We start from the raw sequence: 26,175 nt of genomic DNA, 5'->3' as shown, positions 1-26,175 counted from the left end.
CTAACATTGACTGCTGATTTTGGCTATCAATGTTAGAGAGGCCTACAAGTCTGTAGATCTGTAGAGTGAAAGCTGCTTCATTTCTGATGCTTGATGATGCAATGTTCTATTCAAACGTACAGTGTAGTTTGGTTTCTGTAGAAGGAATATTTTCTGATGTGTATCATTTCTTGTTTTACATCATTTTTATTGTGTGTGCAGAAAGAAATGGTTCAAATATTTAAGTGTTTTATTGCAATCAGGAAGAAAAATAAAATATCTAAATATTTTTTTTATTTCAGGTGAGATTTGCCAGAGCAGTCCCTCAGATATCCTGCTTGAAAAATAGAATAAATCAGTCTCATCTGAAATCTCTGCCTTTAAAATGCATTTTACTACTGCCTTACTACTGTGTTTATTGTGCCTGTTTTTAGTTTTTTTTTGCGTGGATGTGTTAGCATTCAGAACTCAGATAACTGAATCATACAAAACTATTCTTTGTGGACAAACACGTTTAGGTAAAGTAAAGGAATAATTCGGCAAAAAAAAGGAAAATTCACTTATGATCTACTCTCTGCCATGCTGATGGAAACTTTCCTAGTCCACAAACCATTTCTGGAGCTTTAGAGCAAAACATCATTGCAGCATTCAGCTAAACAACTGAGGTAGATGCAGACTTGTTTTAAAGTGCAAAAATAACAAAAAGAAATCCATAAAATGACTCCATACAGCTCCTCTGCTGTAAGCCATGCCTCTGGAAGGCACAACTGCACAAATTGATTTGGAAAAGACACATGTTACACCATCCATGAAAGCTTGTGCATCCACCTCAGATGGAGTGCTCGTCAGAAGGGAGTGTAAATAATGTCTTTTCAAATGGGCATCAGTTTGTGTTGAAAAGTGGTGGGAAAATCAGGGCTGGGCTGAAAAGACATTTTTATAAATTATCTTCATATGTGATTTTAGGAAACTGTATGTAATGTGCACATCAGTATAAGATCAGCGTACATTATCAAAACAATTTCTATATTAGAAAACACTGACACTCACTCACACACATGTAATAATGCAGAATGACAAAGTAGCAATCATCCACATGCATCACTTCCACCTCATCATGATGTCAATCAAACAATGCCAATATCACATCAAGTCTTCATCAGTCAGCAGTTTCATTTGTCAATTCCAAGCTATTTTTAGAACAATTTAACAATTTTCTTATCAGAAGTGACAGTGACAACATTGGACATTTAAAATGTGGTAGGGATGTGTCCCCCGCCTCCCCAGTGTAAATGATACCCATGGTCCTTTCAAATCAATTTGGGATCTTGGGGCTCTGGACTGGCAGTATGGAGCCATTTTGTGTCTTCTTTTTCTTTTTTTTACTTTTTAAAACAAGTTTCCATTTACCTCAGTTCTTTTACAAAAATATTTGGTTGTCAACCTCCTGAAGTGGTATGTAGACTAAGAAACTTCAGACTCTCGATCAGCGTGGGGGTGAGTGACTTACTTATCATTTTGGATGAACCATTTCTCCATTGAAGAATGCATTAAAAACAGAGATAATGTCTGCATCAAAACAAACCAACAAATGTGACTTTTTCACCACCTTGTTTCGATGATAGTTTCCAAACCTCTCATTGGGATTCAGATCTGTTTAACTGCCCTCATTACAAATGAACCATGTTTCAAAAGTGTTTGCAATGGGAACACTGGACCTCCTTCATCAAAATTTGTTCAAGTTCATATTCAAGCATTTGGTCTTTTCTGTCTGTATTGATTCAAAGCTAAATTCACATGTTCAGCTGTGTTGACTCTGACACAATTCATGTGATGGAAAAAAACACTCAACAATCTTCACTTGATGAATGAGGGTCAGTGTGATTTCTCAAATGCTTTTTTGCACAACAATATGTCATGTCCAAGGGCTTCTGCAGTGGCTAAACTGGCCGGTGGGTCACCCCTGCTCTTTGATAGAAGAATCAGTTCCTGGAGTCCAGATTTTAGTTTTCACCACCTGCAGCCCCATCCCAGTTTAACCCTCCGCTATAGAGTTCATGTTCTCAGACATTTCCTCAGTGCATTGAATGAGAGCTTTGCCTGCACTGAGGAAATGTGTGAGTAAGAGTTCAGAAACTCTGACTGAAACTCGAAATGTCTGGCCAGAAAAAAACGACCTCATTCAGACCGACTGTGTGACTGATCAGCTGGTGTGTTCATGCCCCCGCTTCACCAGGAGGCCTCAGCAAGGTGGGCTCGGATCCCATGAAGCTGGTCAACGATGCCGTGGAGGAGTCGACAAACCTGTTCAGTGTGATGCTGAAGTTTGCTGCCAGCCTGGTTGCTCCTGAAGAAGATGAAGGTACAGTCACCACGCACGCAGGAAAACAAACAGTGACTCTTGTCATCATAAACAAGCTGGGTGTGTTAACGGCCCAGTGTGTCGGAGTAAGTGGCATCTCGCAGTAGTGATGCTCCAGATTCCATCCAATTGAAAACCACTTGTCTCCCTTACGGTAGCCGTTAAATTATGAGAGATATGAAAGTCACTCTCTAGAGCCATTGTTTGGTTTAAGTTTGGGCTACAGCAGAAACGTGGCGGACTCTGGAAGCGGTACCGATCCCTGTGTAGAAATAAAAAATATAAAGCTTACAAAAACACAATTATTATTTAGGTGATTTACACTAATGAGAACATAATTAGGAACATTATATTCCAATTGATCCTCCTAAATACCACAATCTGGACCTTTAGATAAAGTAAACAGAACAGGACTGTGATTACAGCAGTGGTGAAATTAAACTATGGCACATTTACGCCATGGCTGAAGGTCAAAACTAATTTGAGGTACTTAACTCGAGTCGTGTTTTAATGCCACCTCCTACTTCTACACCACTACACCTCAGAGGAAAATACGGCCATGTTTACTTCTCTGCTGTTATTCAACAGCTTTAGCTGCTGGTTACTCTACATATTACGATTTTTGCACAGAAAACATATAAAAAGCTTATGAATATTAAATTGTTATAACAGAAGTTACCCAACAGTTTATACAGCTGAAACAATTAGATAAATCAATTAGTGGATTTTACCCAAAAATGAACTTCATGTTAAGGTCATTTTAGTCAGCTTCTCAAATATGAAAATCTGTTTTGTCTTATTTCTATAATTTTAATAAATTTGTAACATTGTTGAGGTTTGGACTGTTTGTAGGACAAAACTAGCATTAACAAGGTGTTACATTGACGGCCTTTTGTCCCTATTTATTATTTACAAACTAAACAATCAATCAGCCGATTTGTCCAGGATTAAAATAATCTTTTTTTGTGGTCATGTAATGATAAAAAAAAATATGATATTGTTGATACTGATATTGAGTACTTTTACTTTTAATACTTTAGTACATTTATTAATTAATACTGAGTACATGTTTTGGATTATACTTAAATACTTTCACTTAAGGAACAGTTTAATTGAAGTTTTTTTTAACTTGTAACTTCTTGTATAAATACTTTATTACTCCACCACTAGATAACAGTTTATCAGATTGAATTATGACATTACAATGCCTTTACCCTTTTCTTTCTCCTCTTCATTAGGAAATCTTTACGCAGTGAGAAAAAAAGGTTTGTACTGATGCTTTTTCTGATGTATTTCCTGTGCCATCATCGCTCTGCTGCAGATAAAGAGATAAAGCCTTGCTCGCGGCTATGAAAGTCTTGTTCTTGCTGCACTGCGTTACATGTGCTCATTCCTTTTTTTTTCTTCTGGGGAGTTTGATTGAGTTTGATTTGACTGAAATGTTCTCCTCAACAAGTAATGGCAACCAGAAATGTGTGTGCTACAGTTTTACTGAAAGTGTATCAGTGTAGTATGTCTGTTTCATTCAAACCCATTGGAAAAGGCACTTTAGTCCTTAAGATGGATGATGGTGCCACCTCTACTGTCAGACATAGATAAGTGACTGTGTTGTGTTGTTAAAAAGCTCCCACAAATACATAACATGTGTGGCTGAGGGACTGTAGGAAGACAAACGTGGATGTAGGTGACAACATTGTGATAGTTTCAAGCTGACACGATCTATGAACGATCTCAAAGATTCAAGGTGGTTGGAGGAGGAGGAGGAGGAGGCAGTGGAGGTGAAGATTAAGAAAGCAAAAGGTATTTTATGATGACTGTTTGTCTTTGAACGTTGAGATTAACTCTAGATGGATATGATCAAACCTGTCCCTTACCCATGTAACTGTAGTGATCCAGACAACATTAAAATTACTGTACTAGCAAAAGTGAAATGGTATGTGTTGTTTCTTAATAACTTCCTGATCAGAAGCTTGTCTGTTTCTTATTAACTCTCCACAATAACTGCTTCAACTAAGCCTTTGAACTTCTACTAAAACTGACAGAATTCTGTGTGTGAACAGTCGCATGTTTGATCGAGTGTAATCTGTGTGTTATGTTGCTGAGTTTAATCATTCTCTCTGTGTTCTAGGAGAATTTCTACCGTCCCGCAGTAAAGGTTTGTACCTCGTGTTTGGCTCATTAATGTAGGAGCTTGATTGTTTACAGACGAGAGGAGACGAGGGAGAGGTATATGGGAGCCTAATTTCCTTTTCATAGCTTCTCTACAAGCTAAGTGTTAGCACCCTCTCACACTTCTCTAATGTGACCTTTATCGCTGCACGCCTTACATCTCTGCCTCCCACTTGAAGCACTTTATTCCTCGTTTGATTTTCTTCGATTGATGTTTCATTAAGAACATAATTACGGAGTTAATTAGAATAACATTAATTTTTTTTTTTTTTTTTACAGTTGTAGTAATGCAAGCACAGCCGATACGACCAGCGATTGAAGTCGTGGAGGAGGAGGCAGAGGGGGAGGAGGAGGGAGAAGAGGGAGACGAAGTGGAGGCCGCTGGGGAGGAGGGAGAGGAAGAAGGACTGGAGGAAGAGGAGGAGGAGGAGGAAGAGGAGTATTATGACGAGGAAGAGGAGTATTACGACGAGGAAGAGGAGTACTATGATGAGGAAGAGGAGTATTATGATGAGGAAGAAGAGGAGGAGGAGGAGGAGGAGGCGGCGGAGGGAGCAGAATCTGTAGAGGAAGAGGAAGAGGAGGAGGAGGAGGAGGAGGGAGCAGAATCTGTAGAGGAAGAGGAAGAGGAGGAGGAGGAGGAGGAGGAAGCAGAATCTGTAGAGGAAGAGGAGGAGGAGGAGGAGGAGGAGGGAGCAGAATCTGTAGAGGAGGAGGATGAGGAAGAGGAGGGAGCAGCGGCTGTAGAGGAGGAGGAGGAAGAAGCAACAGCTGTAGATGAGGAGGAGGGGGAGGTGGAGGAAGAAGAGGTGAAGGCAGAGGAGGAGGAGGGAGCAGCAGCTGTAGAGGAGGAAGAAGAGGAGGAGGCTGAAGAGGTGGAGGAAGAGGAGGAAAAGGCAGAAGGAGCAGAAGAGGTGGAGGAAGAAGAAGAGGAGGCAGCAGAAGCTATTGAGGAAGAGGAGGAGCAGGGAGATGAAGTGGAGGGTGACATGAGGGAGGAGGAGAAGGAAAAGGAAGAGGGAGATGAAGCAGCAGCTGCTGATGAGGAGGAGGATGAGGTGAAGGCAGAGGAGGAAGAGGTGGCGGAGGTAGCTGCTGAGGTGGAGCAAGATGAAGATGAAGAGGAGGAAGATGAGAAGGAACCCGAGGCGGCTGCAGCTGAGACTGATGAAGATGAAGATGAAGTGAAAGAGGAAGCAGCGGAGGCCGATGAAGATGATGATGAAGTTTCTCCCGAACCCATCTCCACTTCTGAGGATGAAGAGCCGGCTGTGTCTCCTGATTCTGACTCTGACGCTCCTGTTGATGTCAAGGACAGCGATGAAGACGTAACTCTGCCCGATGAAGACGACGAAAAAGACGAACTCGACGACACTAGTGACGATGCATTCACTGACATCTCAGACGTCAGTGAATCTGCAATTCTCTCCAGTGATGAGGAGGAGGAGCAGGACGATGACGAAGATGATGAAGATGACAGATTAGCCGAGGGTGTCGCAACAACTGACAGCGACGACATCATTGGAGAAGACACCGCTGACGAGCTGGAGCTTGACCTTCCTCCTCTTCCTGCTGCTAGTGAGGAAGATGATGAGGACGAAGTTGAGGATCATAAACTCGATGAAGAGGAAGAGCTTCCTCCTTTGCCTGCTGTCGAAGATGATGATGATGATGATGATGATGATGATGATGATGGACACCTGGAAGAGGAAGCCAAGGTTGCTGAAGACACTGATGAAGATGATGATGATGATCTTGACCAATCAGACGAGGACAGCTCCGTCGCCTCCTCAGAGCACTTTGCAGATGATGAAGATGATGAGGAAGACAGTGACCTCAAAGACGAGGACCTTGACCTCGATGTCCATGTTGACCTCGACGAGGATGATCATGACAAACCCGATGATGTCATCGATGAGGACATCCATGATGATGATGATAAAGAGGAGGAAGAGGAGGAGGAAGTCGACACCGCTCCCTTTGAGAGTACAGACAGCGGAGTCTTAGGCGATGAAGATGATGACGACGACATCCTTCTTAAAACAGATGAAGAATCTGCTGGAGAGACTGTGTTCAGTGATGACATCTCCTATGACACGACCGATGAAGACGATAAAGATGATGAAGATCTTGACACCAGCTCATTTGAATTCACCTACGACTTAGAGGACGACAAAGAGGTCACAGGAACATTTGTTGACTCTGAAAAAGATGATGAGGAATTCACATCGGACTCCTTAGCTGGTGAGGAGGAAGAAGATGATGACGAAGATGATGGTGATGATGAAGATAAGGAAGATGATGATGATGATGATGTTGAAGAGGTCTTGTTAGCAGGTATGGACCAGAATTACTGATAACTTACATTTACAGTTGTGTTTCAGTATTTCATTGCCAGAGAAAATGCTTGTTTATGATTGGCTGACAGTTGGTCATTCAAACGTTCTTTATTGACAACAGTCAAAGATAACGTTAGCTGCTTCATTTGACTTCTTAATCAATATTACACAAATATGAATGTTAAAAAAAGGGTGCCTAAAACACTGACCACACTCTGAATGTGGCATTCATTATGTTATAACACCGCTGTTGTTCAAATCATCTGCCCCCTCAAATGGCTGCCAGTCTGTTGCACTAGCTAACATTGCTAACGCTAGCTAATTAACGTTAACGCTAGCCAACATTAATGTTACTAAAGCCATCTAGCATCTGCTAATGTTGCTTATGCTAGCTAACGTTAATGACGCAAATTCTAAATCAGTGAACCCAAACATTGCCTCAAAAACGTATGAGACATAACTGAGCATGGGAATAACTATAATTTACTTTGAACTGAAGTTTGACTAGGCCCCTTACCAAAACATGATGTTTATTACAGATTTAAGACTAGGAAAAAAAACTTGACACACCATCCTGAGCTGCACTGGAAATCAATCTTGAAGAGTTCAGTTTTCAGATGATGTGTACGATCCCAAAAAAACAACAATCTTTTATGAGGATAAAAGCATTCTATATAAGCAAATACTTTGCTGAGTTGCATCAAAGCCATTTTATTTACTTATAATCATTTTTCTTTTATCATTGTTCCAGTACCCTAACTTTTTCTGAAATGTTGCTGAGCATAACACAATACAAAAAAAGCACTAACATTATAACTTGTGTGCAGTGACTTAGTAGTTCCACTCTACTGTGTGTTTTTCAGCTGCCACAGCAGGATCGTTCACTGTCCAGGAGGAGGCAGTAAAGACCGAGGGAGACACCGATGAGGATGAAGAAGAGGACGAGGACGACGTCAAACAGGCTGCTGATGAAGACAAATCTGAGGAGGCTGAGGCAGAGAAGATCAGTGAGTGTCACACATGCTCTGTTTTACACGAGCTCATTTAACACATCATTAAGCTGTTTCTCATATAAATGGGTTCCACGCCATTGACGTTTTTAAGAAGGGACCAGCGTTTTGAGTGAAATGTGCACATTAGATATCTATTCTTTGTAAAGGAAAATATACATATCACAATCAAAGGTCTTTTTAATAGAAACATGTTCACTGGCAGTTGTTTAAACCTTAAATTGAAGTCAAATTTTTATTTTCATTTAACTATTTTTTTCCGAGGATGAAAGGCTGTGAACATAAAACCTGGAGTATACATTATATAGACGTACAATTTGAAACTCTTCCTTAAATTCCTTTCCTGCTCCAGTTAAAGCAGAAAAACTTGAACTGCTCTCCATTCTTACATGTGTCACTCCGTCTCATGAGTATAACAACTTTCACCCTCAGTTACCGGCGACCCTGCTGCTTTTGACGAGCATGAGGATGAGGATGAGGGAGAAGACCAAGAGCTGACAGCTGAACTGAAGAAAACCGTGGACGAACCGGAAGACAGAAAAGAGGAGGAAGAGGAAGACGGCGATGAGGAGAAGGCTACAGTGGATGTGATCAAACCTGTGCCCGAACCTGAGGAGGAAGCACTGAAGACCGAAGCCGCAGGTCAGATGAAGGCTAGCTGCGGACGTTTTATCACATTTTCCTTCACCGTGACTTGAATGTGATACTTTGTGATTTCAGAGTGTCCCTGTATGCACTCTGGGAAGGCCAAAGAGTCAGCCACCAAGACCGCAGAGAAAAAAGGTTTGAGAATATACAGTATCACATCCTTATTTGAACATATTGTCAGTGTAAGGTCTTTATTTTCACATCAAGTGCTGTCAGGTACCTTTAGATACAGAGATATCTGAGTGTTTAAGTCTTTATGTTTGTAGCTTAGAGTCTGTGGCCTCTTGTTTGTGCTTCCAGAAACTCCAAGGAGAGTTTCAGCTGTGAGGAGGAAAAAAGGTAAAGACAACAATTTGCAGGATTCTAGTTAAAGCCGCCACAACAAAAACATAAATATTCTCCAAATACAAATAAAGCTAATCTGTGATAATAAAGTTCAGGTTCTTTTGATTTCCCATTTGCAGTTCAAGAGCCTGAAGCTGTGAAGACCGAGCCAAAAAAGAAAGGTAACAATGAACACTATATGAACAGGGTTTATAACACCTTTCTCTTTCAACCTAAGGCTAAATGTAATAGTTAATCATTGTTGTTATTGTGGTGTGATACAGTTGATTTTGTGCATGTGTTTTTCCAGCTATGCCAAGAATTGCAGGTCTGGGCGCACCAGTCAGGAGAATCAGGAAGATTCCTACAATCCTCAGAGGTACTCAGATATAAACCGTCCTATTATATATGAAGGCCTTCCTGTTAATCAGGATGTTAGAACTGAGTGTAAAAGAAAACATTTAGGAAATACACCTGTAATCTATTCAGTATTAAGCTACACCCATTATCCTAACTATAGTGATATTTGACTTGCCAAAGCAAGTCGGTACACAGGGAATTCAAAAAGATCAGGCAAACAAATCAGAAGGGGTAGGCAAAGGTAGTGTTGTCCAAAAACAGGGTCGGTAACACGGGAAGTCAAAAAACACACAAGGAAGAACGCTGGAACTTTTGCTATAGAGAGACAAGGAAGAACTGGCAATGAGACAGGATCATCACTGAAATCACAGAAGAACAGGAAACAGAAAATACTGAACTGAAGAAAAAAGCTCAATTTAAGACCAAAACTGAGCATAAAACTAACATAATTTCAGCTTTTAAACGTAGGCTTTTGTACAGATCACACACAGATAGTAATGTGTTGATAAGTGGGGATTGTTTAGTGTTGTAACTTGGTAGATTTGACTACCTCTGTAGAGGGTCTAGCTAACTTTCCCTATGCTTCCTGTTTTGTAGCTAAGCTAAGCTATACAGCTGCTGGATGTGGTTTCTTATTAATTGTAACGTCGCAAGAGTGATAGCAATCTTATCATCTAACTCTCCACCTGAAGCATATGCCAAAATGTTGAACTATTCTACTCAAAATTTCATTTAAACTGGAGTTTTCAAAACACATGAATTGAATATGCCTGAACAATCTCACAATTTCTGTCACAACATTGTTATGTCTTTAATTAACGGGGTGTTTTCTCCTCTTCTTCCAATCAAAAGCCAAGAAAGCAGAGAAGACCAAGACTTCCAAATCAGGTAAGTGAATGAATCGGCCACTCTATGCAGCAATATCATAATTCACAGATATGCCTTAGGGGGCTCTACAATGTGTTCCGCCTACCACACCTACCATCCAGAGATCCTAGATTCAGATAAAGAAACAATCAAAAAGAAAAAAAAAAAAATTTAAAGGAGAAAAAAATGGAAGAATTGTAAACATACATGAGGAATATGGATCCTGGATGACGTTATACAACAGACCTGATTCACAGAGAGGCTGGATCTCCTGCCGATGAAGATCCAGACCCAAACATCTGGAATGAGGAGAGAGAGAGAGAGAGAGAGAGAGAGAGAGAGAGAGAGAGAGAGAGAGAGAGAAGAACACAGCTTGGATATTATTGTTCTTGTAGTACAAAAACTCCTATTAGAGAGATGGAGAGGGATTTTTTTTTTATCGGTTTATTTTTCTTCAACAGATACGGAGACCAAGAAACAAGAAGAGGTTCCAGTATCTGAAGAAGGTATGGTAGTCATTTCCATTCCGACTGTATGATTTCATACTATGGCTTAACTTAAACCAGAGCTGATCACCTTTAACCTGACATAAGAATAATTTTATCTGTTTTTTTTTTTTTTTAAATTGTTTAATGTAATATCTATCTTCTATATATTCATATATGTCTGTTTCAGTTGGCCCTTGCAGACCTGCACCCGTCTACTGCCCATCTCCACCTGGCTGGTATGGTAAGTAGAAAATAATTCTGAAACATTGTGACCATTATCATACGGGGGGAATAAATATCTGATTTTAAATGTCAAACTGATTAAAAACTCATCTTTACTCTGTATATTCTAGTTCACCACGTCGTCACAGACAACCCGTACCCTCCTCCCACCTTGTCAGGTATTTACACTGGTGTCATATCAACTCTGAGTGATTTAATGTCAGAGAAGACTATTCCTTTAGTTTAGTGTTATGAGCTGTGGTTTCATAGACTTTCCATGGTCCATTTGTTCAGCTCCCTCTGCTCCCGTTCTGACGGCTCACCCCGTCCATCCCGGAGCTCCACCGCCGCAGCATTTTTACCAGCAACAACCGCCTCCGTACTACGCACAGTATCAACCATATCCACCGCCAGTGATGCAGCCTCACCCAGACACAGTCCCACCAGTTGAACCGGTCCAACCAGAAGCCAAAGAACCAGAGGCTCCTGTTCAGCCCGAGACTCAAGCTGCTGACGCTCAGCCTGCTGTGGCTCTGGCCCAGGGTGAGGAGACTGAGTGGTTATCCATAACAGCATACTGCCAGACAGGACATGCTGATTCAAACCAAAATCTTGTGCCAGCCAGACTTTTATAAAAGTTTTATAATTTGATATTTGGAAAATGTGTTCACAGTAAAAGAAGGGTTCACAAAAGATCTTTGAACTTCAGACAAGACTGTGTCAGGCTGCAGAGCTGCACAGAAGATGGATGATTAAACAGACTTACAGATGACTTCATACAACAAATGAGTCTGTGCTTTAGAGATAGAAAACAATTGTGTTCAAAATAATGGTAAATGTGACCTGCTGTGCACCACAGTGGATAAACTTCCAGAAAGCCTTGTGCTCTCTTTGGCAAATTTAAAATCCAGCTTGATCTTCAAGATCTTTGTGTCTGACATGGTTTTTAAAGAAATATCCAGAGTATATGAATATGCAGATATGTTTATTTTACAAGTTTAAAGATAGAATATTGAAGTTTTCTGCATTAACATGTTCAAAAACAACCAGATATCATGATAAATGTTTCCAGGAATGTTAAAAATCCAGAGAACTCGTACATTTATTGAAAGCTAACGTTTGATTTGTTCAGCTGAATCGAACTTTAATACATCATCTCCTCTGTGAGCATTTCTGCCGGTGTCACGTAGAGAGGCTTTAACAACAGCAAAGTTGGTGAAAACCAACCTAAAAAGCACTTCACAGAAAAAATGTTGTGTGTTATTTATTTGTTCCTGATGTGACATTTAACAACATTTTTCTTTTAACTTACGTACTCAACTCCTCTCTCTTCAAGAACCGGAGACTGTTGAAGAAGAAGTGAAGGCTGCCTCCACCAAGACGGGTACAAACCAATACTCGAAACTCACTTACATTATTATTTTCCCTTAATTACTGCAGTGAACCGTTTATTCATTTCTAATATTTTCCAGCTACAAAGAAGAAGGAGAAGCCTGTTGATTCAGGTAAAGGTACTGTGTGCTTCTCCACATCCACCAAATGCTTTATTTGTCAGCAATAAACCGTAGCTGCAGTATTTAACAGTGATGTACAATGACACAATCTGTGTCATTGTACATCACTGTACATTCATTATGGAAAATTAACTCCGCGCGGCCATTTCACTCAATTATCCCCTCAGAGGCAGCAGCAGGCAAAGAGAACACAAAGAAAGGTAATTTATGTGTACAGCTCAGTAATTTGGTGTTTTTCACAACGTGCGCTTGAGCCTTGTAAGAAATAGACATAGACAACAGACAGAGAGATGGGTTTTTCTGCAAATACACTGATAGAATTACACACTTCAGTAAGATACGAGTAACATTGTTTAACACGTTTTGCCTGTTTTAGGAGCCGCTGTTTCAAAGGACAAAACCAAAGCAAAGAAAGGTGATAAAACACTGGAAATGACTGGTTATTTGATGAATATGAATTCAATTGAACATGTATTTTACACTAATTGAGTGTGTTTTGTTACAGAGCCAACGGCAGATAAAGAGAAAACCAAAAGTCCTGCGTTGGCTAAGAAAGGTAAAACTTTTCTTCTTCACATGAACAAAAGGAGAAGAAGAAACAAGTGACTTAAAGGGAAGAGAAGACGGAGAATTATTATATTTTGTATAACTTTGATTCATTCATTTGTTTTTTTTGTTTTTTACCAGAGCCAGCTGCAAAGGAGAAAACTAAGACTGCCACAGCTGCGAAGAAAGGTAATTTGGGTTGAATATGTCTTCTGCACATGAACGAAATGAGAAAAAAACAAGCTCCTTAAAATTTTTTAATAATGCTGTATGAGGAGACTGAGACGTTTCCAACATGATGTGAAAAATAGTTTTAAGATTCATTCATTCATATTCCAGAGCCAGCTGTGAAAGAAAAAAGCAAAACCGCAGCAGCTGCTAAGAAAGGTAAAACATCATTAGCCCAGAGGATATTAAAAGTTCGTAAAATTAACCGGAAACTAACGCCAATACGCTGCTAACATTTCACAAGGAAAACAAATTATTCAGCCCACTAATCACGACTCTCATTCCTCATTATGTCAGAGCCTGCAGCTGTACGACAGAAGGGGAAATCAGCCTCTGGAAAGACAGGTGACTACACACGCCGACGCTCATTCATTTGCATAAAGTCAATCATCAAACATATCAACATCATATGAGAGATGATTGGAAACTAATTGTCTTTGCTACTCTCAGAAGCATCACCTGCCAAGGGCAAAGCTAAAGCATCTACAGCCAAGAAAGGTAAAGCCCACTTGAACACGTATGAGTTTCTGTTCATGCAGATGCTCCACCAGAGTTTGGCTCCAGTGAGATAAGTTAAAAATTAAATTTGTAATAAACAGATCCAGAACCACATCCGGTCAGACTGAGGATGAGACTAGAGTCTGCCAGCAAGGCGAATGTAACCTCTCAGGCTAAGGAGGACAAACCTGCCAGATCTTCACCTGAACCAGGTAATGCATCAAGAGTTGCTTTAAATGCATTCAATTTAAATGATCTGCAGTATCTTGAGTATGTTCTGGCCGATGGATCACAGCAGGACTCTTAATTTCCTTTTTTTGTTTCAGCCAAGACAAGATCCAAATTGTTGGCGGACAAGAAAAGTAAGTGCACATTTATTTATTACGTTATTTATTTGTGGATTGAATCAATTCTGCAGGTAAGAAACATCTTGCAGGGAATATGGGATGACATCCAGCAGAGGTTCATCTGGATTTAAGCCACGGTCATCGCATCTTTGCTGCTGGACAACCATGAAACCTCAGACTGTTCCTTATTAGTGTGTTAAATTAACTATTTTTTTAAAGCCTTCTTTGTTACAACTATTATAAAACTCAACAAGGCCACCTCACCTGCCTCTCATCAGTCATGTCCCAATGATTTATTTATCCATTTATTTGACAGGGACAATACATACAGGCATTGTTATGTCCACTGTAATTAAAATGCAACAAGTGCAACGTATATCGTAATTATATTGAACTACAATGTACTTTTGTACGATGGTGACGCTGGCAAGGGAGAAGCGGTCAAAACCGGGGATGGCAGGCTAAGCAGGCCAACAAATCTGACAGGGAGCAGGCAAGAATCAAAAGTGCAAAAAAGAACTGACAACGCCCAAAATAAACGCTCAGGAAAAGACTGGAATGTTAGACATCTTAGGTACTGAGAGGGAGACACACACTAAAAACACCAGAGAGGGGAGGATAAGGAGGTGACAGGTGAAACGAATCAGACAAACTGGGGGAAACAGACAAAGACAGGAAGTGAAGCTACTGAAACAAGAGGAAAGGTTGGTTGAGTTTCAAATATACTTTTATATTTAACTTCCTGCATTGAGAATACAGACCCATGAGAAAAATGTGAAGGATAATTCGACATGAGTTGAAATTGTGATAAGAGGACAAGTGTCTGCAAGACTGAGCGGCTCCCAAAACACTTTTGAGTGTTGCACGGAGATGAAGGACATTTTCATTTCATTGATATTCATAAAGGTTTGTGTCGAGCTCCAACCTCGAGACTTAAGAATCAATTCGCAGCTCGTGTTGACAGCGCGACAGCATGTGAAACAACTTCGCTAAAGCTTTATTTGGCTCCGGAGGGAAGAAACAGATGACCTACTGCCATAAAACACAAGTTAAAATGTGGACAAGCGGGAAAAAAAAAGGGTGCAACAATTTTATATTCAGTAATGGCAAGTCTTGACAGACATCTATCAGGACATGCCACACTCGTTGGGAACATAGTGGCAGATTATGAGATAAAATGGGCTGTTTTATGCATGATAAAATTCTAATTAGGGACATGTCAAGCTGTGTTACACTCAGAGGGGACTAATATGGCAAGAATACTAAATGTACACCACAATTATGGCGAGTTATTTGGCAGGGTGTAATAGAGCTGTCTCTCTCTCGCAGGCAAAGCTGAGAAGGATGAAAAGAAATCTGTCAAACAGGCTGAAGGTATGGCACGGAATGAGAAGCAGAGTTTAATGTGCGCTCTTTACATTTCATATTGATCCGTTTCTCACTCCTTTTTCCCTCCTCCTCCTTCCAGATAAAGAGAAACAGCCGGCACCAACCAGTGAGTATGAGAGGAGAGCATCTGAGTTATTTATCTCCGCTGCAAATAACATCCAGTCGCCGTAACGACTTTAACACTAACTTCATGTGAATGGTGCTTTTTATCACCAAGTCGGTTATTTATTCATGTGGAGGATGTTTTATTAAAAGCAGCGTCATCTATGGCCGTCTATGGGATCTCACTGCAAAAGGACTCCAGCATACTGAGGAAACATCTTCTTCAGTTCGAGGCTTAGTCCACATGTACATGGGTATTTTTTTATTTTTTTATTTGGATCTCAGGTAACAGCACCAAGGCAACAGGTAATTTTTCCTTAAAAAACAGGACAAAAATGATAAGGCAGGGAAACATGAATGCTTTTCACAGAACCTTCCTATTGTCAACAGACATTTTTGTCTTTTTCCATCCAAATACACTATAATATCATGACACATGGTCCACCAGCCCAGTCATCAGGATAGAACGTTAGCAGTTAATGTTTCTGTAAACCACAGATACTTTTGAGGATGACATTTTCATGAGACATGGCACAACACATTGGCATGAAATGCTTATTAGCGGACTTTCACAATTCAAGTCTGTGGGGACTTTTCTGACCAATACCAGCGTGGCTAGCAACACTGGCATTTTAAACCAAGCCATGATGTTTTCCTAACCAAGCCTGAACCTAACCTGTGCATATGCACAGCGCCGTGAAGATTCAACCTAAACCTACCAAATTGCAGCATAAAGATACATTCAATTTGAACTTCTCTGTGGGTTTGTGGAAAAGGTTCTTAGCTAACATTAATGCGTAACCATTTGCCAGTGATGCCATGGCACTGATAAAGTAAGAGCCAATCAGGAAGTGAACGTACGTGTCTGCAATCATTTTCAGACGTCTACACTGAAAACAGGAAGAATTTTACAAAAGGTCAGTTTGCATTGACCTCAAATGCTGTTTACGTCTGAATGAAAGGCCATGGAGACAGCAATGTTTTAAGGAATACCTGTGTCTGTGTGGGCAGGGCCTGAGAGGTTGTTACAGTCAGCCATTTTTTTTTTTTTTTTTTTGGTTAACAACTGGTTCCTTGAAGATCGGAAGTTGGAAATTTTGACTTGGAAATTCCGACCTCTGACAATGACTGCGATGTAGAAAATAGGTCAGTTAGGGAGATGTAAACCCTGTTTGAACACGCCCACACAGCCCCGAGGAGACATTACCAAGGCGACATAAATAAAAACACCTGTGTGGGCAGACTTCAGGTGTAGGTGCTTCACGATGACGCCTTGTAGCTGCATATGAATGTATTTGTTCCTTGATGTAGTCGGCCGTATTTCCACCAGTCAACAGTCAAATTCTGTCATGAAGTCGTGTTTGTTAACAGTCATGTTTGATAAGCGATGCTTCTCGTTTCATAGAGAGTGGAAACAGAGCGTCGCGTAAAGCCTGAGGTATTTTCAGTTAATTTCCGCCATCTTTCCACTGGTTAACTCAATACGAACAGACATTCACTTTTAATGACATTAGCACCATAAGTGATTAGGATTTAATGAGATGAAGTGATTGAGGAGAGATTACTGGCCTTTCGTGCCGCCTTGAGTCATCGGAAGAGATTATGGCCTTTGATGAATAGAGCAACAATAATACTTAGCTGGATTGATTAAATCCATGAACCAGAACCCATTAAATTGGGGGGTATTAGTGTTCTGTTCTTATTGAGTCATCCGGTAGAGTATAAACACCTCCCCCACTGCCCCGAGTGACTCCACACTTTCCAAATATTAATGTCTGATGCCGTAGCTTCGGCTTTTCAAGGGTGTGATCAGAAATAGTTTGATTTTTCTGGCCTTCATTGCAGAAAAAACACATTTAAATGTTTTCTGTTTTGTTAATGACAAACATGAAGGAGATTTGTGATGATTTATAGCAAAAAAATTACTTCACATTGTCTTTAACAGGTGAATAGAAACATAGACAGATCATCTCTGTGTGTTGTTTGAATGACCCTCTGTTTCTCCCCTTTCCAGGCTGTCTCGCCTCCTACTCACATGCATGTGGACACTCATCATTTTCTCCTTCTTCTCTCTCACACAGACACACACTCACATAACAACAACATATAAATATGTATTTGAACCTATTTTTTGCAGAAGAGCCCCAGACTGAAGACAATACTACAGAAAAGAAGAAACCTGGTAAGAGCTGCTGAAATTAGTCCCCCACTCCCTTTTCATTTGAAACCATCACCTTAACAATTTAACAATCATCATATCTCCTGCCGTCTTCACAGGACAGAGATACTTCCAGTGCATTTACGTCCCGGGTAAAAATGCACAGTACCCCTTACGACCTTTCACCCCGGCCATGTCCCCCGCCATGATGCCCCCTGCACTCAGGTCCATGCTGGAGCAGCAGAGGGCGGCGAGGACGTCGGGCCAATAGGACAACCTGAACTCTCACCTCATGTCTACATAGCACTGCGTCTCCCAGTCCAGCAGGGAGCGACGTTTTGAGTCTGTGAACTCCCTCAATTCTGAGGGAAACCACAGATAAGAGAATAAGAGTGGACAGAACTATTTTGTCTTTAATTTATTTCTATGTTTTTTTTTTTTCTCTCTGTGTGGTCGAGCTCCTGGGGTTCCTGTTCATACTTCACGATTTCCTTTCAGCTGATGCCTCACCAGTCGTCACTGCTTTGCCTCGCTTGTGTCTGAGATATAATATAATCACCAACATCCGATATGTCAATACTCTTAACATATCATGTACATACTGCATATATTTGTAATTTAGGCTGGAATAAACGTACACACCTTCGGCATGTTGTTTTTCACTTCACACATTCGAAGTCCAATTGAACATACTCTCTCGATTTGATTTAAAATGTGTACTTTGAGGCACTAGCACTGACAAAGCAACTGTGCACAGTTCAACACGTTATGTTTTTTGGTTTTAAAAGATACTTTTTAAAGTTGCACATCATATGTTGAAAAAGAAAATAGTCTCATAAAAAAGGTATCAAATGTAAATGAAAAGAGAAAATGATTAAGAAATGAGAATGACAAATAACTTACAGTTTTGAATGTGATTAAATATTACTTGAATGGACATGTTGTAAATTTCAGCTTTGGTAACACTTATGAATAACCACCATTAACAAATGGGAAATTAATAGTTAATTAAACATTAGTTAACAGTTATTATAACTGATATTTATGGTACTAAATAATAGTAAATACTGTGTACAGCCATTACAAAGTTACAAGCAATGTGAATAGACCTTTACAATTGTTTAATAAATGGTTTATAAAGCATGTCATTGTTTGTTAACGCTGTGATAACTATTAACTCAAGATTAATTAACTATTAATTAACCTTTCTTTTTTTTTTTTTTAGCTATTAGGGTTAGGGTTACAGCAATGCAGATAATTATATTCATACCCTGAGTTGTTACTTGAGAACGTTAATTTCTAACCAAAGATTTAAATCTGTGTATCATTACAAGTCGGTTGTGTTTTGCTGCTTCGCTGCATCTGCAACAGAGTAGAACACTTGTGGGTCAAATCCCAGGAGCTCCCGCCGTTAATCCAAGCAGCCTCCCTGTCTCTGATCATGAACATCCATCAGTCTCATCAACATGTTAAATGTTGAGCGATGAATAACGATGAGATGTCGATAGATGATCTCATATCAGGCTCATTTCAGCAGTGTCAGCATGAAACTGCAGGACATGCAATTGTGTGTAAATCACCTTAACATGCCTCATAAAGGCGCTGCGTTTTCTTATTTTAAAGACATAACTTTGACATGTTAAGTATGATTGTTTCATTCCCAGACACTGAGACGTTTTGTTTTAATGTCTGTCTGTCGAAGAAGTCGCTAATTTAAAAGTGTCCTTAACTTCAAACGGGGCTAAATAAGGGCTTGAAGTAAAAGTTTACAGTACATGATCTTGATATCTAATACTTGAATTCTGTTATGTTTAAAGAATTGGATCTTTGTTTCTAACCTGACGTGCCAGATGGTTTGTTAGACAAAACAATCTGGATAGGCGCAATGAGAGAAAAAAATACTTTGCGCGTGATTGGACGAGCCGTCTGAACATCACTGTCTAATTTCAACCAATCAGATCGATAGTATGAGAAACTCTTGTCATACTCCATTGAGAGAAGCCTTCAGTGGCGTTCTTTGCTCGTCTTTCAGTGAAATAAACTCTCCAGTTCTGATATAACTGATGCTAACAGCTGCTATGCTAACCCCCCGAGGAGCGGCCATTGTTGTTTTCAAACAAACCGTCGCTTCTCTCGTTTGTCGTCACATCTTAACCTGTAGCTGCCAGTAGTTCCTCATAGCCTGGCAAGATGGATTTACAAGATCAAATGACTTTGTTCATTTTAACATGTAAACTCTTAAACCTGAAAAGTCCTTGATGACAAGCCAGTTTCTTGAAGTGCCATTCATGGCATCAGTGGATTAAATGTCATATTTCTGCATGTTTGATCATGTTGGATCTCAAACTGTCTTATTTTAGATAGTTCCGAGACAGGGAGTCTGTACAGAACAACTTTGATGTGACCAACTAATGAGACGCTGTGATGTCTACTACAGTGGATAAATGTCATTTTTTATCATCAGCTTATTTACTAAGCCTGATACTTTGTCATATTTTCAGTTACCTCACTCGCTCTGGTTTTGTACCTGACCAACAAGGCCTGATGACTTGTTGTTGTTGCAAAACTGCAATTTTCTGTTGTCTTACTGAATGAAAACTTCAAATGAAAAGAACCAAAAGGGGTTTTCACTCTGGGCTTAATCCTGGGATAAGACCCCCATTAGTCCAGGGCCTGCTGTAGTGTTTATTCACTTACAGTCCCTAAGCAGTGGATAATCCCAGACGTGTCCTGTTGTTAATTCCTCCATGTTTTTATAGTTCACTTTCACCTGAAAGTTACTTGGTAACACAGAGTAAAGCACTTGAACAGTTTCCTCAAGTTTAATACCTTGTAAACTGACTTAGAGCTGTTATTGAAATATAGACTGAGGTGTGGCAATGATGTGGGGCTACCACACCTTTAGTAATCCTTGCTGTACTGCAGGTCTCTCCCCAGGAAGTCTTAAAGGTCTATTCAAACGGAACCTTTGAACTGAGCTTTCACAAGTGATGGAAATGCAAACAAAGTCAATGGAAAGATGTGAGTTGATACGACCCGCATCATTTCATCTAGGTAGTGCGAACTAAGGTGTAGATGCATCTTAAAATGCTTCCACCGAACACACACACTTCCTTATACCTATACGATTGAACAGGATGATTCCCAGTGACCTCCAAAACAACATACATGACAGATGGACAGTGGACCTACAGGATCTGTCATACCGTCGCAGTTTGGATAAGTGCCCTGACACCTCGGTCGACGAGTATCTTCGGCCCTAGTCGTTGCAGTGTGTCCTGCACCATTGGCACTAGTCGGCCTTTGTCAGTAGCTTTTCACCTGACTGAGGGTTGAAGAGGCAAAGCTGTTCAGCTAAGCGAATCAATGAATGAGTACAGTAACAGAAAAAGAAAGGGTTACCTTTTGCAAGTCTTGATCCTCTATTAAGGTGCTATATTAGTGAGAATGGGGTGACAATAATCTGTTGCCCCTTTTTGAACAATTATTACATTCTGCCACCACCCTGGGCTATGGAGAGTCATAACTTACCATGCAGGCACAGAGCTCATTGGCGGTCGTCTGTGGTCTTCCTGATGTGTTTAAGGGCAGCTTTTTGGCTGAGATATGGCAGCAGTTGGCTTTCTTTGCTGCTGGTCCTTTGACGTCAGTTTGATGTGTCTTGGCCAACAAAACTACTTGGTTAGGTTGAGGATAGCATTTTGATTTGCCTTAAAATAAATATGTTACTTAAGTACCTTCAGTTACGTCCCTAATTAAGGTTATGTTATATACATGACTTAAGTTGATGACTTTATATTACTTATATATAACTATAACTACTTTTGGTTTCTCACTTTCTTTACCTGACTTCCTCCTTTGCTGCCTTAATAATTAATCTGGCCACTAGAGGTCACCAATCTAGACAAGAAACATAAATATGGGTCGTAATAAACTGTTGACTTTCGTGGTCATTTTTTAGTTCCATGTTCATTCTGAATGAACGTTTAAAGTCACTGGTGTGAATCTGGGTGAGAACCAACTGCAGTCCAACCAAATCCGAGTCAGTTCTTTGCAGTTAGCATTCTAACTACAGGCTTGGCTCTTTTGATTTTTGAGTGTGAATATTTAACCCGAGGCTTGATGTGAACTCTGGGTTGATAAGTCAAAGTGTGAAATGAGGTTACTAGACCCGGGCTTTCTGTCGGCCTGTAGGGTTTAAGTCAACAGGCCTAAGAAATGTAAGTGTGAACAGACCTCATGTTTCATGAATGAGATCAAATGTGTCCTGACAACCATTCACAGTAGCAACCTACTGAGTGTGAGGTTGCTGGAGCGGCATTTATAAAGACATCTGGTGTTGGTGTTTAATTCAGGTGTTAAACCTTTTCTTTGTAGATGTTTAAAATCAATCATATTCCAGTGGGGAGAGGCAGCAGTAGGTTTCTGCTCTGGAGGCCTGATATCAACAGACATTAATTATGCCATACAGCTGGAGCTGTGCACTGTAATTATGCTCTTACTTTATCTAATCAGATCTCACGAGGTTGTACACAAGATGTTTCACAGCCAGTGTGTGATCTTAAAAAAAGGAATACTGGGTGAACTCTTCACTGCATCTGTGATTACGCCCTCTAAATATTGAACATTAGTTTGTGAAATGCTGTTGAGAGCAAGCCATTTTATTTACTGCATGATGTCACTGTACTGCAGCAGTTTCAAAGGGTACAGTGTTTGCAGTTGAAGCAAAAATGTACTGATCAGTACGTTTCTCTTCAGTTCTTTAGTAGTTTTAAGATTCACTGAACCACAGTTACAGAGACAGTGTTATATTTGTTGATTTGTGCCTTCTCCTCAGAGACATTTTGGATTGGGCTTCCTGTATTTGTTGGTCAGTGACTTAGTATTGTTTTGTTTTTGATAATTTGATATATGTTATCCACAAATACCGCATTGACTAATACTCTAAAAGACATGCTGCCATTAAAGTTTTCTGGTGGGGTCTTGACCACTTGTGATGCTGTAGAGCAAAGTCTCAGGGAGCTGGTCCCTGAGGAGGACGTACAAATAACCTTCAGTATATTCAGAGTGTTGCAAGACATTAAGCATCAAAACAAACATTTTTGGACAATCTAACCTTGGAAACATTTAGTCACTGGAGAACTCTGATATAGCCCTTACTTTCACATAATTATGATTATCAGCAGTTGGTGGTGGTAAAGAGGATAAAAATCTCAAATTGCTGTACAAAGTATCTTTAACATACAAACAAGACTAGTCTGTTTTGTGAACTTTCTTATTTATCTGCATCTGAATCTGAGAGGTGACATTTTTGTTATTGTTCTTCTGAGCATTTAGAAAAATGTGCAACAGCATTAGCATGAAGGCTTGCCATTCAACAATGTGCTTTATAGAGAGATAAGAGAATATGAATTTAAGTCAAATTTCTTAACAAATATAACAACACAACCTCATAATGACTCCCAAAACAACATATATCGCTGTTCCCAAAATGACACACATGTTAAAGCGTACCAGCGACAGGTGTACTGGAACTTTGTCATACATGTGAGGTTTGGTTAGGCTTAGGAAAACATTGTGGTTTGGGTTTAATGAAATATGTTCCTTATGTTACCTACATTACATATACCTTGGGTTACATAGGTAGCTTCAGTTCCTTTATGTATTTGTTGCTACTTAACAATGTTAAATTGATAAAATATTGAATGTCGAATGTCATGTGCTTGTTTTACCCGACCGTCCAAGCCGACCTCCTCTCTATGTGGACTTTGCTGTTCTTTTCACAACTTCTCCTCACTTCCTACTTTGCTGCTGTAATAATGAATATAGCCACTAGAGGTCCCCACCTAACAAGAAACATAAATTTGGGTGATAATATTTTGCCTGCACATTCAACCTACATTGTTGTTCCTCTGATGAGGAGGGGCTGCAAAATAACAAAGTGCACTAGAAAGCTATGTTGAATCAGGCAGCCAGCAGTAAATGTCAGATGGTATCAGATTATATGGATCGTAATTTGCCTGAGCAGAATTCAGGTGATTTAGAACCTGGTGTATGGCATTTGTGAGGCCTGGAGGACACTAAGGTTCATACCTGCTGCAGTTTTTCCAAAGTAAATGCTGTAAAAATACATTTTAGAATTACGTAAATCGTTCAGGATGCTTCTTCAAATTCACTGATGTTTACTTACCAAACATTAAACAGTCCTGGGCTTTTTTTGTGACTAAAACCTACAGTTTTAGTCTGAAATATTGGAAATATGATGATGTTATTTCACAATAACAACAACAATAACTGCAACATTAATGTTGTTCTTTGAACACTTTTATCTGCTGAACAAATATGATTTGAAGGTGTTTGGTATTTTAGGAAGATCACTTATTTATTGTACATGATTTCTTATATAATTTGCATGATGAGGTAATTTAAAGGAAGCTTACACCACATTTTTGAGCTTCATTCAGGTCCACACAAGAATCCCTCTCCAGTGTAACATACACATCAAACAACAGTCAGTCATATTGTCTATAAAGACTTTATAATACCATGTTTATTTTGTGTGTTAAACTCTGGAGATTGATCATCTTTATCAGGTCTCACAGTGAAAGAGAAGAAAATTAATTAATACACTGGTTTGCTCACATAAGATGTGTTTGTGTTGTTCAGTCTCATTAAATTGTAATGTGGGCAATACTTTTTAATTACGTTATACAATAGAAACTACCTGTTGCATGTATTATAAAGCAGAGGTGTAAGTTGTAATCACATGATAAGGCCAGCAGCCTAAACCGATCAGTTTGAAACATTTTAGGAGACTATTGTCATAGGCTGCTGAAATGGCACTTAAGGACTCTAGTGAGAATGTCTGCTGTGGTAAAATGTAGAACACAATCACCAAAATGCATTTTTTGAGTCATAATTTCAATAAATATTTGCAGAAAGTTGTGAGGCCATCGTGTCTTTCTTTACATGTACTGCAAAATGGAATAATTGACAAAGTGCCCTCATGGGTTGTATTACATTTTGTTAAAAGATTTGGGGTTATGACAAAATGAGATTATAATTAATTTAATATTATGGAACAAAATCTCTCAATTGTCAAATAAACTTAAACTTAAAACACTTAATGTGTTGACATATAGGGACTTACCCCTGTGTATTTATTCAGCTCTTGAGGTTATTTGTCCTCTTTGCTGTTCATGTGTCTGCGTTCGACTGTTTTTGAACAAAAGCTCTGAAGTATATAATTATGAAAATGAAACAAAAGAATGACCCAAAAAGCAAAAACACAGTTTATTCATTAAAGTCCCTTTTGACTACAACATGCCCCACTCGCATTCCTCTGATTGAAGCTTTTGCACTGTCAGTGTTTGTCAGTGCCACTAAAATGTTTAGCCAACACCACATGTCAGGATAAGCTGCTATTGGACTACAACCTTTGGGGTTACAGAGCACTGTTTTAATAGTCAAATTGAAGATTTTATTCTCTCTCAATTTGAGTATTTGATTTTTTTGTACAATATTAAATTCATATCCATAAAGCATGTTGTGCAATAACACAAAGCTGCTACTGCGACATAGCGAGGCTGTCCTTTGCTAAAGAAATATGTCTGATTCTTTTCATTCACTGTGGTACTGCAGCACTGAGAACAATCAACATTTATTTAGAAAATGCTGTATTTCTTATTCCTTTTCATGATGTCTTTGTCACTTCCAAGACACCGATGATAGTGTTGATTTCCTGCAGCTGCAGTTGTTGCAGATATAATATGTAACATTTCTGTATTTAAATCACTAAAAATGTCTAGACCTTTTGTTATGTAAGTGTTTTTTGACTAACATTGTTATAAATGTGAATGTATAAATGTTCAAAACCAAAGAGAATTTTGTACAAGGCAGCAGTGAGTTTCATTTGGTCGCCTGTCACTGAAACTTTTGCAAGAACACCAGATGGAACATGGAGAGAGGAAGTTGGCAAACGTCGATTAAACATAACATGACTGAAACTCTAAAAGATGTCCTTATTACTAACAACATTGGCCTGAGTCAAGTCAGACAGAGAGACAAGAGCACGTCAGTTTGAGTCCGGTTCTGTTCCGAGGTGCCTGCCTGATGAAAGGCACTTTTTTCTGAACGCTGTCACACTGTGTTGCTTTTGTTGTAAATTGGCACTGAACAAAGAAAGATTGAATGATTGAGATTGATTAAAAGACATCTAAGTATGTAAGCTAGCATGCTAACCAGCTAGGCCCTAGCCACTTTGCACCTCAAAAGGTGATAGTAAATGACACCAACACTCCCCCAGTGCTTTGACCTCCCAGTCAGAGTCAGCTAATATGAGTGCTAATTGCACAGGTAGCTAAGCTAACTAGCTAACTAGCTAACGGTAGCTCTAGCTAGCAGAAGTTATTGTTGACACTGGTGATATGCTGCCCCCTTATTTGTTCGAGCAATAATTCTTGACAACATATTGCACCTTTAACAATGAAGACAACAGCTCCCATGATACCGCACTGCCTAACTCTTTTGCTTTGATATTGAATGTCCTTAAATCCTACAACAGGGTTCAGCAACCTGCGGCTCTGGAGCCACATGTGGTTCTTTTGCTCCTCTGCAGCAGCTCCC

The 26,175-nt window shown here is 39.7% G+C and overlaps 1 protein-coding gene across 12 annotated transcripts in view; it reads left to right on the top strand.

The window, feature by feature from the left end:
- Window positions 1-24,491, top strand: part of LOC115573635 (FK506-binding protein 5-like) — a 37,010-nt gene extending 12,519 nt beyond the window's left edge. For 4 of the 12 annotated variants that reach the window (XM_030404510.1, XM_030404502.1, XM_030404507.1 and 1 more), the window contains 31 exons: window positions 2,216-2,341; window positions 3,580-3,606; window positions 4,079-4,141; window positions 4,470-4,496; window positions 4,790-6,847; window positions 7,713-7,856; window positions 8,292-8,501; window positions 8,580-8,642; window positions 8,808-8,846; window positions 8,972-9,013; window positions 9,142-9,210; window positions 10,044-10,079; window positions 10,520-10,564; window positions 10,734-10,787; window positions 10,900-10,947; window positions 11,063-11,311; window positions 12,105-12,152; window positions 12,241-12,279; window positions 12,450-12,482; window positions 12,659-12,697; window positions 12,788-12,838; window positions 12,970-13,017; window positions 13,168-13,215; window positions 13,354-13,401; window positions 13,507-13,554; window positions 13,656-13,766; window positions 13,881-13,916; window positions 15,231-15,275; window positions 15,370-15,396; window positions 17,530-17,574; window positions 17,670-24,491. In XM_030404510.1, coding sequence (XP_030260370.1) covers window positions 2,216-2,341; window positions 3,580-3,606; window positions 4,079-4,141; window positions 4,470-4,496; window positions 4,790-6,847; window positions 7,713-7,856; window positions 8,292-8,501; window positions 8,580-8,642; window positions 8,808-8,846; window positions 8,972-9,013; window positions 9,142-9,210; window positions 10,044-10,079; window positions 10,520-10,564; window positions 10,734-10,787; window positions 10,900-10,947; window positions 11,063-11,311; window positions 12,105-12,152; window positions 12,241-12,279; window positions 12,450-12,482; window positions 12,659-12,697; window positions 12,788-12,838; window positions 12,970-13,017; window positions 13,168-13,215; window positions 13,354-13,401; window positions 13,507-13,554; window positions 13,656-13,766; window positions 13,881-13,916; window positions 15,231-15,275; window positions 15,370-15,396; window positions 17,530-17,574; window positions 17,670-17,821 — 4,118 coding nt within the window. In that variant the 3' untranslated portion in view covers window positions 17,822-24,491. Of the gene's footprint in view, window positions 1-2,215; window positions 2,342-3,579; window positions 3,607-4,078; window positions 4,142-4,467; window positions 4,497-4,789; window positions 6,848-7,712; window positions 7,857-8,291; window positions 8,502-8,579; window positions 8,643-8,807; window positions 8,847-8,971; window positions 9,014-9,141; window positions 9,211-10,043; window positions 10,080-10,519; window positions 10,565-10,733; window positions 10,788-10,899; window positions 10,948-11,062; window positions 11,312-12,104; window positions 12,153-12,240; window positions 12,280-12,449; window positions 12,483-12,658; window positions 12,698-12,787; window positions 12,839-12,969; window positions 13,018-13,167; window positions 13,216-13,353; window positions 13,402-13,506; window positions 13,555-13,655; window positions 13,767-13,880; window positions 13,917-15,230; window positions 15,276-15,369; window positions 15,397-16,797; window positions 16,831-17,529; window positions 17,575-17,669 lie in introns of those variants that run through there. The other 8 variants (XM_030404512.1, XM_030404504.1, XM_030404503.1 and 5 more) reach the window with 8 other exon arrangements.
- The last annotated feature ends 1,684 nt before the right edge of the window (window positions 24,492-26,175 follow it).

This window comes from Sparus aurata, chromosome 22 (genome assembly GCF_900880675.1).
Source record: "Sparus aurata chromosome 22, fSpaAur1.1, whole genome shotgun sequence".
NCBI classification, from domain to species: domain Eukaryota; kingdom Metazoa; phylum Chordata; class Actinopteri; order Spariformes; family Sparidae; genus Sparus; species Sparus aurata.
Note: the sequence above shows the minus strand (reverse complement) of the source record. Positions and strands in the feature narration are given on the sequence as shown.